At 41.5% G+C, this 12,717-nt stretch overlaps 2 protein-coding genes across 3 annotated transcripts in view; one reads left to right on the top strand and one right to left on the bottom strand.

Moving 5' to 3' along the window:
• Positions 1-6,870, top strand: part of RTN4 (reticulon 4) — a 62,180-nt gene extending 55,310 nt beyond the window's left edge. For both annotated transcript variants that reach the window (XM_017859045.1, XM_017859046.1), the window contains exons 4-7: positions 4,293-4,362; positions 5,210-5,256; positions 5,456-5,514; positions 5,882-6,870. In XM_017859045.1, the coding sequence (XP_017714534.1) occupies positions 4,293-4,362; positions 5,210-5,256; positions 5,456-5,514; positions 5,882-5,924 (219 nt within the window). In that variant the 3' untranslated portion in view covers positions 5,925-6,870. The remainder of the gene's footprint in view (positions 1-4,292; positions 4,363-5,209; positions 5,257-5,455; positions 5,515-5,881) is intronic.
• Positions 6,871-7,027: 157 nt separating this feature from the next.
• EML6 (EMAP like 6) overlaps positions 7,028-12,717 on the bottom strand; it is a 261,918-nt gene continuing 256,228 nt past the window's right edge. The window contains exons 41-44 of the mRNA XM_017859044.1: positions 11,909-12,012; positions 10,740-10,893; positions 10,258-10,358; positions 7,028-8,964 (exon numbers count right to left, since the gene is read on the bottom strand). Coding sequence (XP_017714533.1) covers positions 8,940-8,964; positions 10,258-10,358; positions 10,740-10,893; positions 11,909-12,012 — 384 coding nt within the window. The 3' untranslated portion in view covers positions 7,028-8,939. The remainder of the gene's footprint in view (positions 8,965-10,257; positions 10,359-10,739; positions 10,894-11,908; positions 12,013-12,717) is intronic.

Below are 12,717 nucleotides of genomic sequence, written 5' to 3'. Positions count from 1 at the left end.
AAAAAAAAAAAAAAAAAAAAAAAAAAAAAAAATTATTAAAATCTTAATCTTAAGTTCCTTAATAGTGGATTGTATTACTTTTTGACTTTTAGCCACAAAAACTGATAGGGAATGTTAAATTCTCTAGCCCGAAAGCAAGCAAAAAAATGTGTTTTTCCAATTCCCATTCTTTTTTTACTTTTTCAACATAAGGAAAAATGTATTTACCTTGTTTAAAAGGATTTATTTTAATGCCTTATAGTCAGATTTTAAATTTGTGGGAAGTTTGCTAATAGCCCCAGTCTCTCCAGTTTAGATGAATGTTTTATTTAAATAACAGTGAGTTTTTAAAAATTTATAGGAAGCAACTTTTTATTGGAATTACATTGATTTTATGATTCATAGCTAGGAAAATGGAAACCATCTTAATTTCAGGAAAATGTAGTAGAAATTATTCTCATTTCTAAATTTTGTCATTTAGAAAAGACATTTTTATCAAGCTGTGTTTACAAAATAAGTTTTTAAACAACAATTTGAAAGAAGTATCTCTATAACTCATTGTCTTCGTAAATGCAAGATCTGTTGTGTGCCCTCAAATTTATATCTACATTTTTAGATTCTGGGTCACAATTATCACTAGTTCTTTTTTTTTTTTTTCCTGGAGATGGGGTCTCACTTTGTCACCTAGGCTGGAGGGCTGTGGTACGATCTTGGCTCACTGCAGCCTTTGCCTCCCGGGTTCAAGTGATTATCCTGCTTCAGCCTCCTGAGTAGCTGGGACTACAGGCGTCCGCCATCACGCCCAACTAATTTTTGTATTTTTAGTAGAGATGGGGTTTTGCCAAGTTGGCCAGGCTGGTCTCAAACTCCTGACCTCGGGTGATCTGCCTGCCTTGGCCTCCCAAAGTGCTGGAATTATAGGTGTGAGCCACCATGCCCAGCCTACAACTATGACTATTTCTATTTGAAACCATCTTCCTCAGAAATTGAAATTTTAGAGCCACTCTTGCTAGCGTGTGAAACCTTTTCCTTGCTTATTGCCTTTTGGAGGGGGCAGTGAAGGAGGAGCCTGGCCTTTCAAAATGTGATCAAAGAAATAACCAAACTCCAGGGCTCATTCATCCTTTTATAAACGCCAGTGTGAAATGATGGGCATCCGTGTGCCTGGTCCAAGTTTTCTGGTGGTTGACTTCGGTGAATAAAAAGAAGACATGTTCTGCAGAGTTCTCCTTTTAAATTCTTGTGTAATGTTCCATTTGTTTTGCTCCTTTGCAATTAACTACAAACTTCTAAGTCCTAGAAAAGATTTCAAGTATTTATAGAGTGAGCAGCGACCAGTTTTCTAGTCAAATAGTATGGCAAAAATCACTGTTTTAAACATCTGTGGCATGAAACCATAAACCCTCCCTACCCCACTTCACACCCCAATTATGAAAGAACAGCATATGACAGTGCCTACTGGGCTCAGCTTTTGGGCTAATTGAATATGCCTCTGAGCCTTCTTAGCGGGTTCCTGTCTTTTGAAACCTCAAATCCCAAAAAGCTGTCTAATAATTTGACTTTTGAAGGGACTAAGACCAGGTGTTTTCAGCAGAGGGTCTTACTTTCCTGTAATTGAGGCAACTATAATGCTCCAGAATACAATCTTAAATCTGAAAGTGAGGGGAAGCAAAAAAAACGGCCTGAGCTCCAGAAATAGCTGACCCAAAAGAACACAAAATCTAGCTCTCACGCTCATAGATAGGCAGCTGTTAACATTCACATTTTGACAGCTTCCTTTCAGGTTCCTTGACCTCTCAGAAAAATTAGAAGGAAATGGGCTGGGGATGTAGAGACAGTCCAAACAATACCAACTAATGAATGAATCTGAAGGAGACAGAAGGGCAAGTAGAATTTAGAGTTTGAGAATGCAGAAAAGTTTTGAAATGGTCAGAACTGCCAGAGTAATTTCTGAGATCGTATTAAGCACTCTCCCACCATTTGCCTTAAAGATGTCCCCTTCCCCCAAATTGAAACATCAGAAATCTGCAGAGCTCTTTCATTAGGTGTGTGATACACAGTGAATTTAATTCTCTTATTGCCCGGGAAGAAAGATAAACCAGACATGGCCCTTACCCCTTTTCAGTAAGTATTTGTTAGATCTTCATTACATTTTGGGCCTCCTTCCTCCAGTCTCGTTACTGTGCAAAAGGGAGATAAACTTTGACCTCTTCAGTTAATAAGTATTGGCTATAATGTTGCAAAGTATTTGCCATGGAATTGCGTAGAATTTGTAAGTCCAAAATGAGAGCAGCCTGTTTGCTTCTTTAAAGTGGTGTTTATTGACCTTATTCCTGCCATGTTACAAATCCATCATTTGTGGTGGATTCCCATTAATAATGGTTACTCTCTAGGTTAGTTCTTGCTGCCACCCATTTCTCTCCAGATGGTGTGTTCCCTGGATACACTTAACCGCTCTTTTTGTTTTGGGCCCCCGAAGTTTCAGTTTTCTCAACATAGCTGCAACATTTAAAAATTAAGTGATAGAACACAAAAGTGTACATTTCTGGCAACACTGGCTTGGAATATTTGCATGGTGACAGCATATGGAGCAGGGCTGTTGTAAGTACCCCTTTGAGAGGAAGAATGCATATCACTGTGTGCCTCAATTCTCTCCCAGCCCCTCACATACATGTATGTCACTTGTCTGGCCCTAAGGACATTTGAGACCTCCCTCTGTTTTTCTCTTTGCCTCGGAATAGCCTGGCTTTTAGGAAGTGTTCTCAAAGAGGCAAGTGACATTTGAGCCCCTTCAGTGGCTCAGGTGTGAAGTCTTGGGCTTTTCTCCTATGGACTTGGAGTGAAGCCTTGTCAGTGACTGTAATGACCAACTGAGGACTTATTTTAGTTTGTGTTTGTTACTATCTTCTGTCATGTTAAGGGCATCTTTGTTGCTAAAGCAATTTCTTCTAAAATGTGGAAGGTCAACACTTTTCCCTTTACACTTATGGACAGTGATGGATAAAAATATCTCCCTTGCTCTATAGTAAACTTGCTCAAGTGCAAAAGTTATATTTAGCTTCAGCAATAGGAGTCTGTAAAACTGTGTGAGAGAAAAGCCTTACTAACTGAAGTCATCCTTCAAACCTTTCTACCAGGGGTTCCAATAGCAATTGCTAAGAATAGGACAGCTTAAAATTTTTTTTTTCAATTGACAGATATTAAGAATGCCTGATATTTACTGACTTGAACATTAGTTAAATTCAGTTAGGGTGACCAGTGTTGCTATTTGTAGAACTGTTGCTTTGTAGAGTCATCCAAAGTGTCTTCCTAAGCTGTTACAAGTATGCTTACTAATGTTTGACTCCTTAATGCTCAGTAAGCATTCAGAGTTCATTTAATACATGGAGAAAGATACGCTTTAGATCAAGGGTTAGCAAACCACTGCTTGTTTGGGCCATGGTCTGTTTTTTATAGTGTGGGAGCTAAGAGTGGGTGGTGTACATTTTTAAAGGGTTATAAGATAACAACAAAGAATAATATGAGATACAAACCCTATGTGGCCCATAAAACCTGAAATTTTACTGTAGTTCTTCACAGAGAAAGTTTGCTGATCCCTGCTTTAGATAATGGGGGTGCTCTACTACTCCCCTTTTCATTTATACTGTTATGTAAGCCTAAATAATCACTGTAGATGGTGGCATCGTGTTGTTTACCTACGAAATAGGTCAGAGTGATTGCCAGACATATACATGAAGGCCTTGAATTAGAAAGCAAAGGAACTGATAATGAGCAATGTTTAACAAAATTCAGACTAACTTTGTGCCTGATCCTTCAAAGGCTGGAAGTGATATTTTTGGTACCTGAAACATAATTTCCCAGATAAGTACTCTTTGCCGAGTTATTGCTTATCAACTGTCTGAGATATTAATGTGTGAATTATTCAGCTCATGTATCTTCAAGCACTCAACTAGTTAGTACTTTGAAATCAGTTCTAATAGACAATTCTCATACTACCGTTCTAGTCTTCCCATTTAAAAGCTAAATGCTGTTAGTGCTGGAGGGGTAAGATGTACCCTTGGTATATTTTCTGATCTCAGCAGAATCAACTACTTGGTAGTGTAGTCCAGAGAAAATGGGTCAAATCTATTATTTCAGGATTCTGAAATTCATAATTGAGACTGGCGACTTAAAAGTGAGCTGTTCATGGTACTTTACCCAGTCTTCAAGTTGTATGGCTCTTGTAGGTTGGCATTTAGATGGGATGCTTTTGAAAGCATAATTAAGAAACTTTACTTGAATTTTGTTTATAATGGGCTGTTATTTTCTTATAGTTTGCAGTGTTGATGTGGGTATTTACCTATGTTGGTGCCTTGTTTAATGGTCTGACGCTACTGATTTTGGGTAAGTCTACAAAGCCATTCGGATGAAAAATTGCTGGAAAAAAGATTGTGTGCCAGGAGAGCTTAGACATTTTAGTGGGGAATATTCTCACTGTATGAAAAGTAGAGGATGAAAGTTTGGGCTGGGCGCGGTAGCTCACACCTGTAATCCCAGCACTTTGGGAGGCCGAGGCGGGCGAATCACCCGAGGCCAGGAGTTCGAGACCAGCCTAGCTAATATGGTGAAATCCCATTTCTACTAAAATTACAAAAAAATTAGCCGGGCGTGGTGGCGTGCGCCTGAATCCCAGCTACTCAGGAGGCTGAGGCAGGAGAATCACTTGAGCCCAAGAGGTGGAGGTTGCAGTGAACTGAGATCACGCCATTGCACTCCAGCTTGGGCAACAAGAGTGAAACGCCATCTCAAAAAAAAAAAAAAAAAAAAAAAAAAGTTTGAGGTTGTATTCCCTTTAAATAAGTTGGTGATACTGCTTCCCAGTTTATTGAAATGCTACCTTAGGTGCTGAAGACAGCTCCTACTAACAGTGATAAACCAGATAAAGGGTGGCCTTATATGATGGTGCAGTCATCATTCTAACCAGGGATACCTGTATTTTATGAAATCTGTGATATGATTTGAAGGTAGGAATGGTTCCTAGCTCTAATGAATAACTAACTGCAGCCTCACACCGTTCATTCACTCCTGGAGTGGCTCCTCAACAGCAGGTGCAGCCAGAGATCCTTGTTTGTATTTATTCATTAGCAACACTGCTTGGTTATCTTGAGGTGCCAGTTTCATAGTTTTTTGAGTGTTTATTTCTCCCAAATCATTCCAGTCTTTTTGAAAAGTTGTGTATTTCCCTTTTCAGCTCTCATTTCACTCTTCAGTGTTCCTGTTATTTATGAACGGCATCAGGTAATTTCCTAACTGCTGACTTCAGAATAGAGCACCCACTCTATTACATGGGATTTATGAATGTATTAGTGCCCATTTTCAGTGTCTTATAAAAATGAGAAATGTGATAGTTTCTTAAGCCTTTAGTTTGACACATAGTAGTGGTTAATAAGATTCTTTAGCAATGGTAATTAATAATTCCTTTATACCTCTCTTTCAGGCACAGATAGATCATTATCTAGGACTTGCAAATAAGAATGTTAAAGATGCTATGGCTAAGTAAGTATTTAAAAATCTGCAAGTGTTTTTACTAGGATAAGGTGTGCTGGATTGTGAGAAGAGTATTTTCATATTGCAGGATAATGAGTAACGAATCTCTGTCAGACCTTAAGTGTGACTTCAGAGTTGCCAAAAAAGATTGTTTTTCTAACATTTGGACCATTCGTTTCTGGGTTTATTATGTGTTTAAGGCTTTGTTTAAATCTAATTCATGAGGCCAAGGTGGCAAAATTACAGTGTAGAATTAGGCAGCTTTAAGGATTTTGTTTCTTGTGTTAGCTGAATAACATACAAGCGGTTCTTGGAAGATGGTATGTTAAGCAGCAGCAAACAAAACTGATATTTACATTGACTTTTTCATTTTCAGAATCCAAGCAAAAATCCCTGGATTGAAGCGCAAAGCTGAATGAAAACAACACCCAAAATAATTACTAGGAGTTCATCTTTAAAGGGGATATTCATTTGAGTATACGGGGGAGGGTCAGGGAAGAACGAACCTTGACATTGCAGTGCAGTTTCACAGATCGTTGTTAGATCTTTATTTTTAGCCATGCACTGTTATGAGGGAAAATTACCTGTCTTGACTGCCATGTGTTCATCATCTAAGTATTGTAAGCTGCTATGTATGGATTTAAACCGTAATCATATCTTTTTCCTATCTGAGGCACTGGTGGAATAAAAAACTTGTATATTTTACTTTGTTGCAGGTAGTCTTGCTGCATCTTGGCAAGTTGCAGAGATGGTGGAGTTAGAAAAAAAAGCCCTTTTCAGTTTGTGCACTGTGTATGGTCCGTGTAGATTGATGCAGATTTTCTGAAATGAAATGTTTAGACGAGATCATACCAGTAAAGCAGGAATGGAAAAGCTTGCTTTTCTGGTATGTTCTAGGTGTATTGTGACTTTTACTGTTATATTAATTGCCAATATAAGTAAATATAGATTATATATATATAGTGTTTCACAAAGCTTAGACCTTTACCTTCCAGCCACCCCACAGTGCTTGATATTTCAGAGTCATTGGTTATACATGTATAGTTCCAAAGCACATAAGCTAGAAAAAGAAAATACATTTCTAGGAGCACTACCATCTGTTTTCAACATGAAATGCCACACACATAGAACTCCAACATAAATTTCATTGCACAGACTTCCTATAGTTAATTTTGTCACAAACTCAAATCTATGGACTGAATCTAATGCTTCCAAAAATGTTGTTTGCAAATATCAAACATTGTTATGCAAGAAATTACAAAATGAAGATTTATACCATTGTGGTTTAAGCTGTACTGAACTAAATCTGTGGAATGCATTGTGAACTGTAAAAGCAAAGTATCAATAAAGCTTATAGACTTAAAATGTGCTTTGGTATTTTCATTTCATGAAACGAAACTGCAGATTAAAAATGCACATAGTGGGTAGACTTTGCTTCAACCAGTGAATGGTAGCTTGTACTTTTAGAAAAGTTTTTCAGCTGATGGTGCAGCTGTTTACTTGGGAAACAAAAGTCAACAAATGTGTTTACATAATCAAATTTATTTGACACATAAAATGTTTAAGTGATGTGTTTCATACTTTTTGAAAATAAATTCATGCACCGATATTTTAACATATATCATACAGTGCAGGATTTATGAACATACATAAAATCATACCATATAAACGTTTACAAATAAGTTTTTCATGACACACGGACACTATTGCTCTTTAAATATGGTTGTACATTTCATCATTAATCAATTTATTGTTCTTTCACGTGGTTATTTCAATGCAAGATCTGATCAGCATGAAGAGTCTAGTACAATATAGGCAGACATGGTTATCACTCAGCATCACCAGTCACATGGTTACAGAATTGAGACTGCATAGGGACTCTACTGTGGGCCCAACAACCTATTTGTGGATTGATGTAAGGCATTAGTAAATTGGCATTTAAAAATAGCTTAATGAGTGATCTAATCCATTTAGAATGCTGAAGCACTTCTGTGGTAAATGTTAGTCTATTCTTTAATTGAAAATGCTTCATTTTACCTTTTCTCTAAACTGACAAATGCAAGTAGCCAGTAAATGTAGATCTCGAATTTGTGTTCACTGACCGGAAGGACTAATAGGCATCTATGTGCTCAGAACGACCAATCCCTCACCAGCTCTCCTTTCAGTGAGCACTGTCAGCCACATCCTGTAGTCACTGGTCAGCTACATGGAAAGTGTGACTGAGGGGGCGTACAGATGGCTTCTGGTAAAGATTGTCCAAGTCATATTCTGTCATACAACCAACTCCAAGGAACTCTAACTCACTTTATAATTTTGATTTACCAGCTATTCCTTGGGTTTACAGTTTGTTCTGCAGGTAATTTTTTTATAATCTGGACTTGACCTACATAGTTACATAGTTCACCTGAGGCAATCAATGGAGTCACCTCAACTCCATTCTGGGTGGTACAATAAGGTGCAGCCTTGGGTTACCCCATTTATCTTAAGATTTAATGAGATAAGTCAGCTCATTCTCCTGGACCTTCCAGAGCCTTTTTTCCCTTCCATTTTATAGTAGAACTTTGTTTAATTTGAATTCTATTTTGGATTCTGTGGGTTTGGCACGAAACACAATGAAAACCCATGATTCTACCCCACCCCGAACTTCAGTTCCTTTGCTGCTCACCTTCCCATAAGCAGGTAACTGATGTCTTTCATTTAGGAAGCCTTGGCATGAACACAGGACAAGGGTGACATGCTGAATCTGCTAAGGGTCCTGCAGCCCTCCTCAGCTTTGAAGTTTTAGCACCATATGGAGAAAGGAGAAATTGGTGGGAGGTGAGACAGCAGCCCACACAACTGGAAACTTTCAAAGGCACTTAATGGATATAAAACTCTGCAAATGAAACATTAAAAAATTAAGTTTCTCAACTCCTTTATACATGGCTCATTTGGTTTTGAAAGCTAAATTGGAGAACAGAGGCTAGCGATATTTCTAGTACTTCGGTGCATCTAACTTAGGCTGTCTTGTTCAACTGATTTGTAAAAATGAACATTCTTGAAGTATATAGAAACAATAGCAAAACATCTTTGTAAAAGTTTTGATGCAAATTAAAAGCTACATATTGGTTTAGGGTAATTGAGGCTTCAAAATTTGTCAGCGGGCTACATCATCAGGATTTCTTTTGTCAATGTAGTTAGTATGTATAGTGTTTAGTCTCAGGAACAGAGGCAAGCAGTCTTAACATTTTACAACTTGACCTTCCTTCATGGCATCACAGTTTTGGAGAGTCCAGATTATGGGAGCAGCTGTGTAACTTCCGCAGCATTTTGAGCTTGTGCGTCCGGGGCAGCATGGTAGGCATTTCCCAACGGCTGGTGGCAAGGAGGCACCTCAGCATGGCCTCTGCAGTTGCTGGCTGGTAGCAGCAGCAGCAATAAGAGGCTTCTGGCATTTACAGACATCGCCACACAAATACACTGAAAAGGCAGACCAAACAGTCATTTTGCATAGCTGGACGTCATACTTGTGTTAAGTGGCAAAAAAACAATCTTGCCAAGTGCTCAAAAGTCAAGCTCAGGTGACGTATTGAACATTTTGACTTCAAAAGGTAAACCAGGGATCTTGCCACCAAATTAAGATCTATTGCTTTTTTTTTTTTTTTTTTTTTTAAAGGTCTGGTTTTTCAATTGAGTTCTGTTTGGTTCTTTCAGCAGTTTGAATGTCTGTGCTGAATGTTGGTCCGTGAGGACTTTTGCACTGTGATATCACACTCTCTCCTGTTATATTGAAAAGGTTTATCAACTCCACTTGAGTCAGAGAGCCCTTTCGAGTGTTTAGCACAGAGCCAGGGGTCACAGCATGCTCCTGTGCCTACAGAGGCCTATAAGCCCTGCATGGTTAAGGTCACTTCTAAGTCTTTTATATTAAAACAAGTCTGTATCCCCTGCACTGGGGTGACCAGTTCATTTGTCTCTTACTCCTAGCTTGTTGACAGTTTGGTTGGTGCTGCTTTGAATGGGTGTTTGCACTCTGCAGGGAGCTGCTGTCAGTACTATCTCAAGGGCTATAAGTGCCAGAAGTAGCCAGCACAGCAGGCTGGAGATGGGTGCTCCCAGGCAGGCCATCAGAAATACGCAGTGCTTTTGAGTGGGAAGTGGGACGAAATTCTTTATAGGTGCCTTTCTTACAACCTAACTCAGACCATTAGGAAGTATCAGAATGCATGTATTTCTTCTTTATCCCCTCAAGAGTTTTGCTTGGGCTGAATAGAACCCAGTATTCCTGCTACAATGAAGCTCATCAGAAATGGGGAAGCTGAGTGAGTTAGAATGACCTAGTCCTGTTCCTCTATACTATAAATAAATAAATTCCCAACACTGGTGATCAGCTGGGAGTTCTATGGATGAATTTCCCTTCTAACCTGATTATGCACAACAGCCCGTGGGCTGCCAAGGGCTCCTACTCCAATCAGCCGTCTCGGGTCTCAGCCACCTGTCCCTGTCCCCCGGCAGTACCCAGAGTAGCTATCACATGCCCACGCCATCCCAGAACAGCTCCAGTCACAACCATTGGGTTGACAGTCACCAAAGAGTAAATGCCTTATCTTGGAAAATACTTGCCTTCATGAGGACTCATGGAATTTCCTGTTTATTAGCCCAACATCAGCCGTTCCCATGCCCCTGGGAGAGGCTGACTCACAGCACGCCTGAGATGGGAAGGGAGAGCTGGCCAGGCCTGGGGAGTAAGAACTGGGTCAGCTAGGTTAGTACCTGCAGTCATCTCCTCCAGTGCTGACCACATACTTGTCATCATAAGAGAAACGGATGTTCGTCACGTGAGCTGAGTGACCGAAGTATCGCTTATGTTTGGCCTGTGAGCAAAAGTGAATGGAGACAGTTAAGAGACCCTGGCTCCTCTCAGCAACCACAGACTACTTCCAGCACTCAAAGCCCCTGCTCCCAGAACCTTCCTTCACCGGGGACTCCCATTTGGTCTGGACTCATCTAAGCCAGCGTTTGGCTGACTTTCCTGTTTCTCATCCTTGCCCCACTTCCGGCCGTTTTATCCACCCTCCATCCTCCCTTCTGGCTTCCAGGACTGCCCCTTCAGGAGGTGAAAAATCATTGCCATATTTCCACAGTACTGCGACAGGGTTTCTCTGTGTCTCCCAGAGGTTCATCTAGATGTGGCCCCTATCTTGCAGATGGCAAAACAGAGAACCTGCAGAAAGGTTACTCTGAGGAAGACTCACAAATTTTTCTGTGCACGGAAAATCAAAGAGCTTCACCAGCCCAAAGTCATCTCCTGTGACAATGTTCAGGCCAGCGTGGGTCACACATGCACAGTTGACATCAGCTTTGTCTGCATTTCGTGGCCAGATTCCAATGACTTCATCTCCCAGGACACTGTTCCAACAGAAAGAAGGGTTAGGATAGAAGGAAGTCACGTGCGAAGGTTTCTTGCAGTCAGTCATCACCTCCCAGGGATAAGAAAGAGAGGGAAAAGAGAGGGATGTTTAACATCAGGGTTCCCCAAGAGCCGGGCCGTGGACCAGGATCCTGGTCCATGGCCTGTTAGGAACCGGCCGCAGGGCAGGAGGTGAGCAGTGGTGGCTCCACCTTCTGTCAGATCTGCCGTGGTATTAGAGTCTCATAGGAACCTCCAACCCTAGTGTGAACTGAGCATGCAAGGGATCTAGGTTGCAAGCTCCTCATAAGGTGGAACAGTTTCATCCTGAAACCCCATCCCCGACTTGGTCTCTGGAAAAATTGTACTCCATGAAACTGGTCCCTGTTGCTGTTTTATGTAATTCCATACAGCCACGTGGCTCTCCTGGCATGAAAGCGTCTATCCTGTTCCCCTCTGTAGATTTGTGCCAGCTCTTACTGTTCCCCCTCTGCCTCAGTCCCCTACACTCCAAAAACAAAAGTTACCCCCATCTTTGATTCTCTCCCTGTTTCCTGTGGTCCCCTTGAATATGTGTGTGTGTTGGGGAGAACAGCAGGGGTTCCTTTCAACTCACAGGCTAAATGGCCTCTTTTCCCATGAATTAGCCATTGTTTCTCATCCTGCTAAGCAGGAGTCTGGCCCTCCCACTCTCTTCCCCTGGTGATTGGAGACCTCACTGTGCACTAGGATTGGCCAAGAGACGGCAGATGGTTTCCTGTTGAACTTGCTGGAAGGGGTTGGAGACTTGTAGGAGAAATTACACAAAAAGAGGGACTGCGCATTTCAAAAACCTAGGTCAGATGAAAGCCAGTGTTTTGCACTAGTGCCAAGAAGCCTCCTACCCTCACCCCCAAAAGAAAAGACAACTCCATCTCTCTGCTTCTCCAGATCCTGCACAAACTTGGAGGCTGAGCCTGAGACAAGAGACTCCCTTGTGACCTTTTCCTCAGGTTTTTTCTTCCAGTCAGTCACCTTGTCCAGGAGGCCCAGGTGATCTTCTCAATGACCATGGCTTCAGTTACCTGCTTCCCCAGGGGGACCTCATGCACCTGGCGCTTATAGGCACCAGTTGACACCTGTAGGTAGAAGAGAAGCCATGTTCATCAACGTTCTTTCTCAGTTCCACAGACTCCCTTTGGGTGCACTGTTTCCCAGAACACTGGCCCAGCCTCTGCATCCTGAGGGCTTTTCTCCAAACCCAAGCTCAGCTCCAGGCTGCAAAGCCTATGGCCAGCCCATGGCAACACCAGCAGGCCATTTCCCCATCTTTCTTCTCATCCATTTTCTCGCTATTTTCCAGAGTCCTAAGGCAGCGATTCTCTTGAGTGTGGTTCCTGACCAGCAACCTCAGCTGCGTCTAGAAACCTGTTAGAAATGCAAATTATTGGGCCCCACCCCAAACCTACCCAGACACTGAAAGGGTGGGGCCCAGCAATCCCGGCTGTAGCAAAGCCGCCAGGTGTTTCTGATACACAGCAATCCCTGTTCTCAGGAAACCAAGAACCTTTGGGACAGAGGTAAGGCAGGTTTCTCACGGACAGCAGCTGATATAGGTGATCTCTGAGGTGTCTAGAACCTGACCCTTGGTCCTTTGGGAGTCTTCTAAGGGAAACAGACCACTTTTCCTACCATCAAGGACAGTTGCAGGGAATGGCTGCTGCCTTCCTCTTCAGCCTCCTCTGTCCCCGCAGTGTTTCTTCTGGAATGAGCTGGGAAGCTGAGCTCTTTCCTGCCTTGGGCCTTTCATGCAGATGGACTGGAACAATGTTCCCACCTCTCTG

The sequence above is a fragment of the Rhinopithecus bieti genome, unplaced genomic scaffold (assembly GCF_001698545.2).
Source record: "Rhinopithecus bieti isolate Rb0 unplaced genomic scaffold, ASM169854v2 scaffold_47995, whole genome shotgun sequence".
NCBI classification, from domain to species: Eukaryota; Metazoa; Chordata; class Mammalia; order Primates; family Cercopithecidae; genus Rhinopithecus; species Rhinopithecus bieti.
The sequence above is the reverse complement of the archived record's forward strand: the minus strand, read 5'-3'. Positions and strand labels throughout refer to the sequence as shown.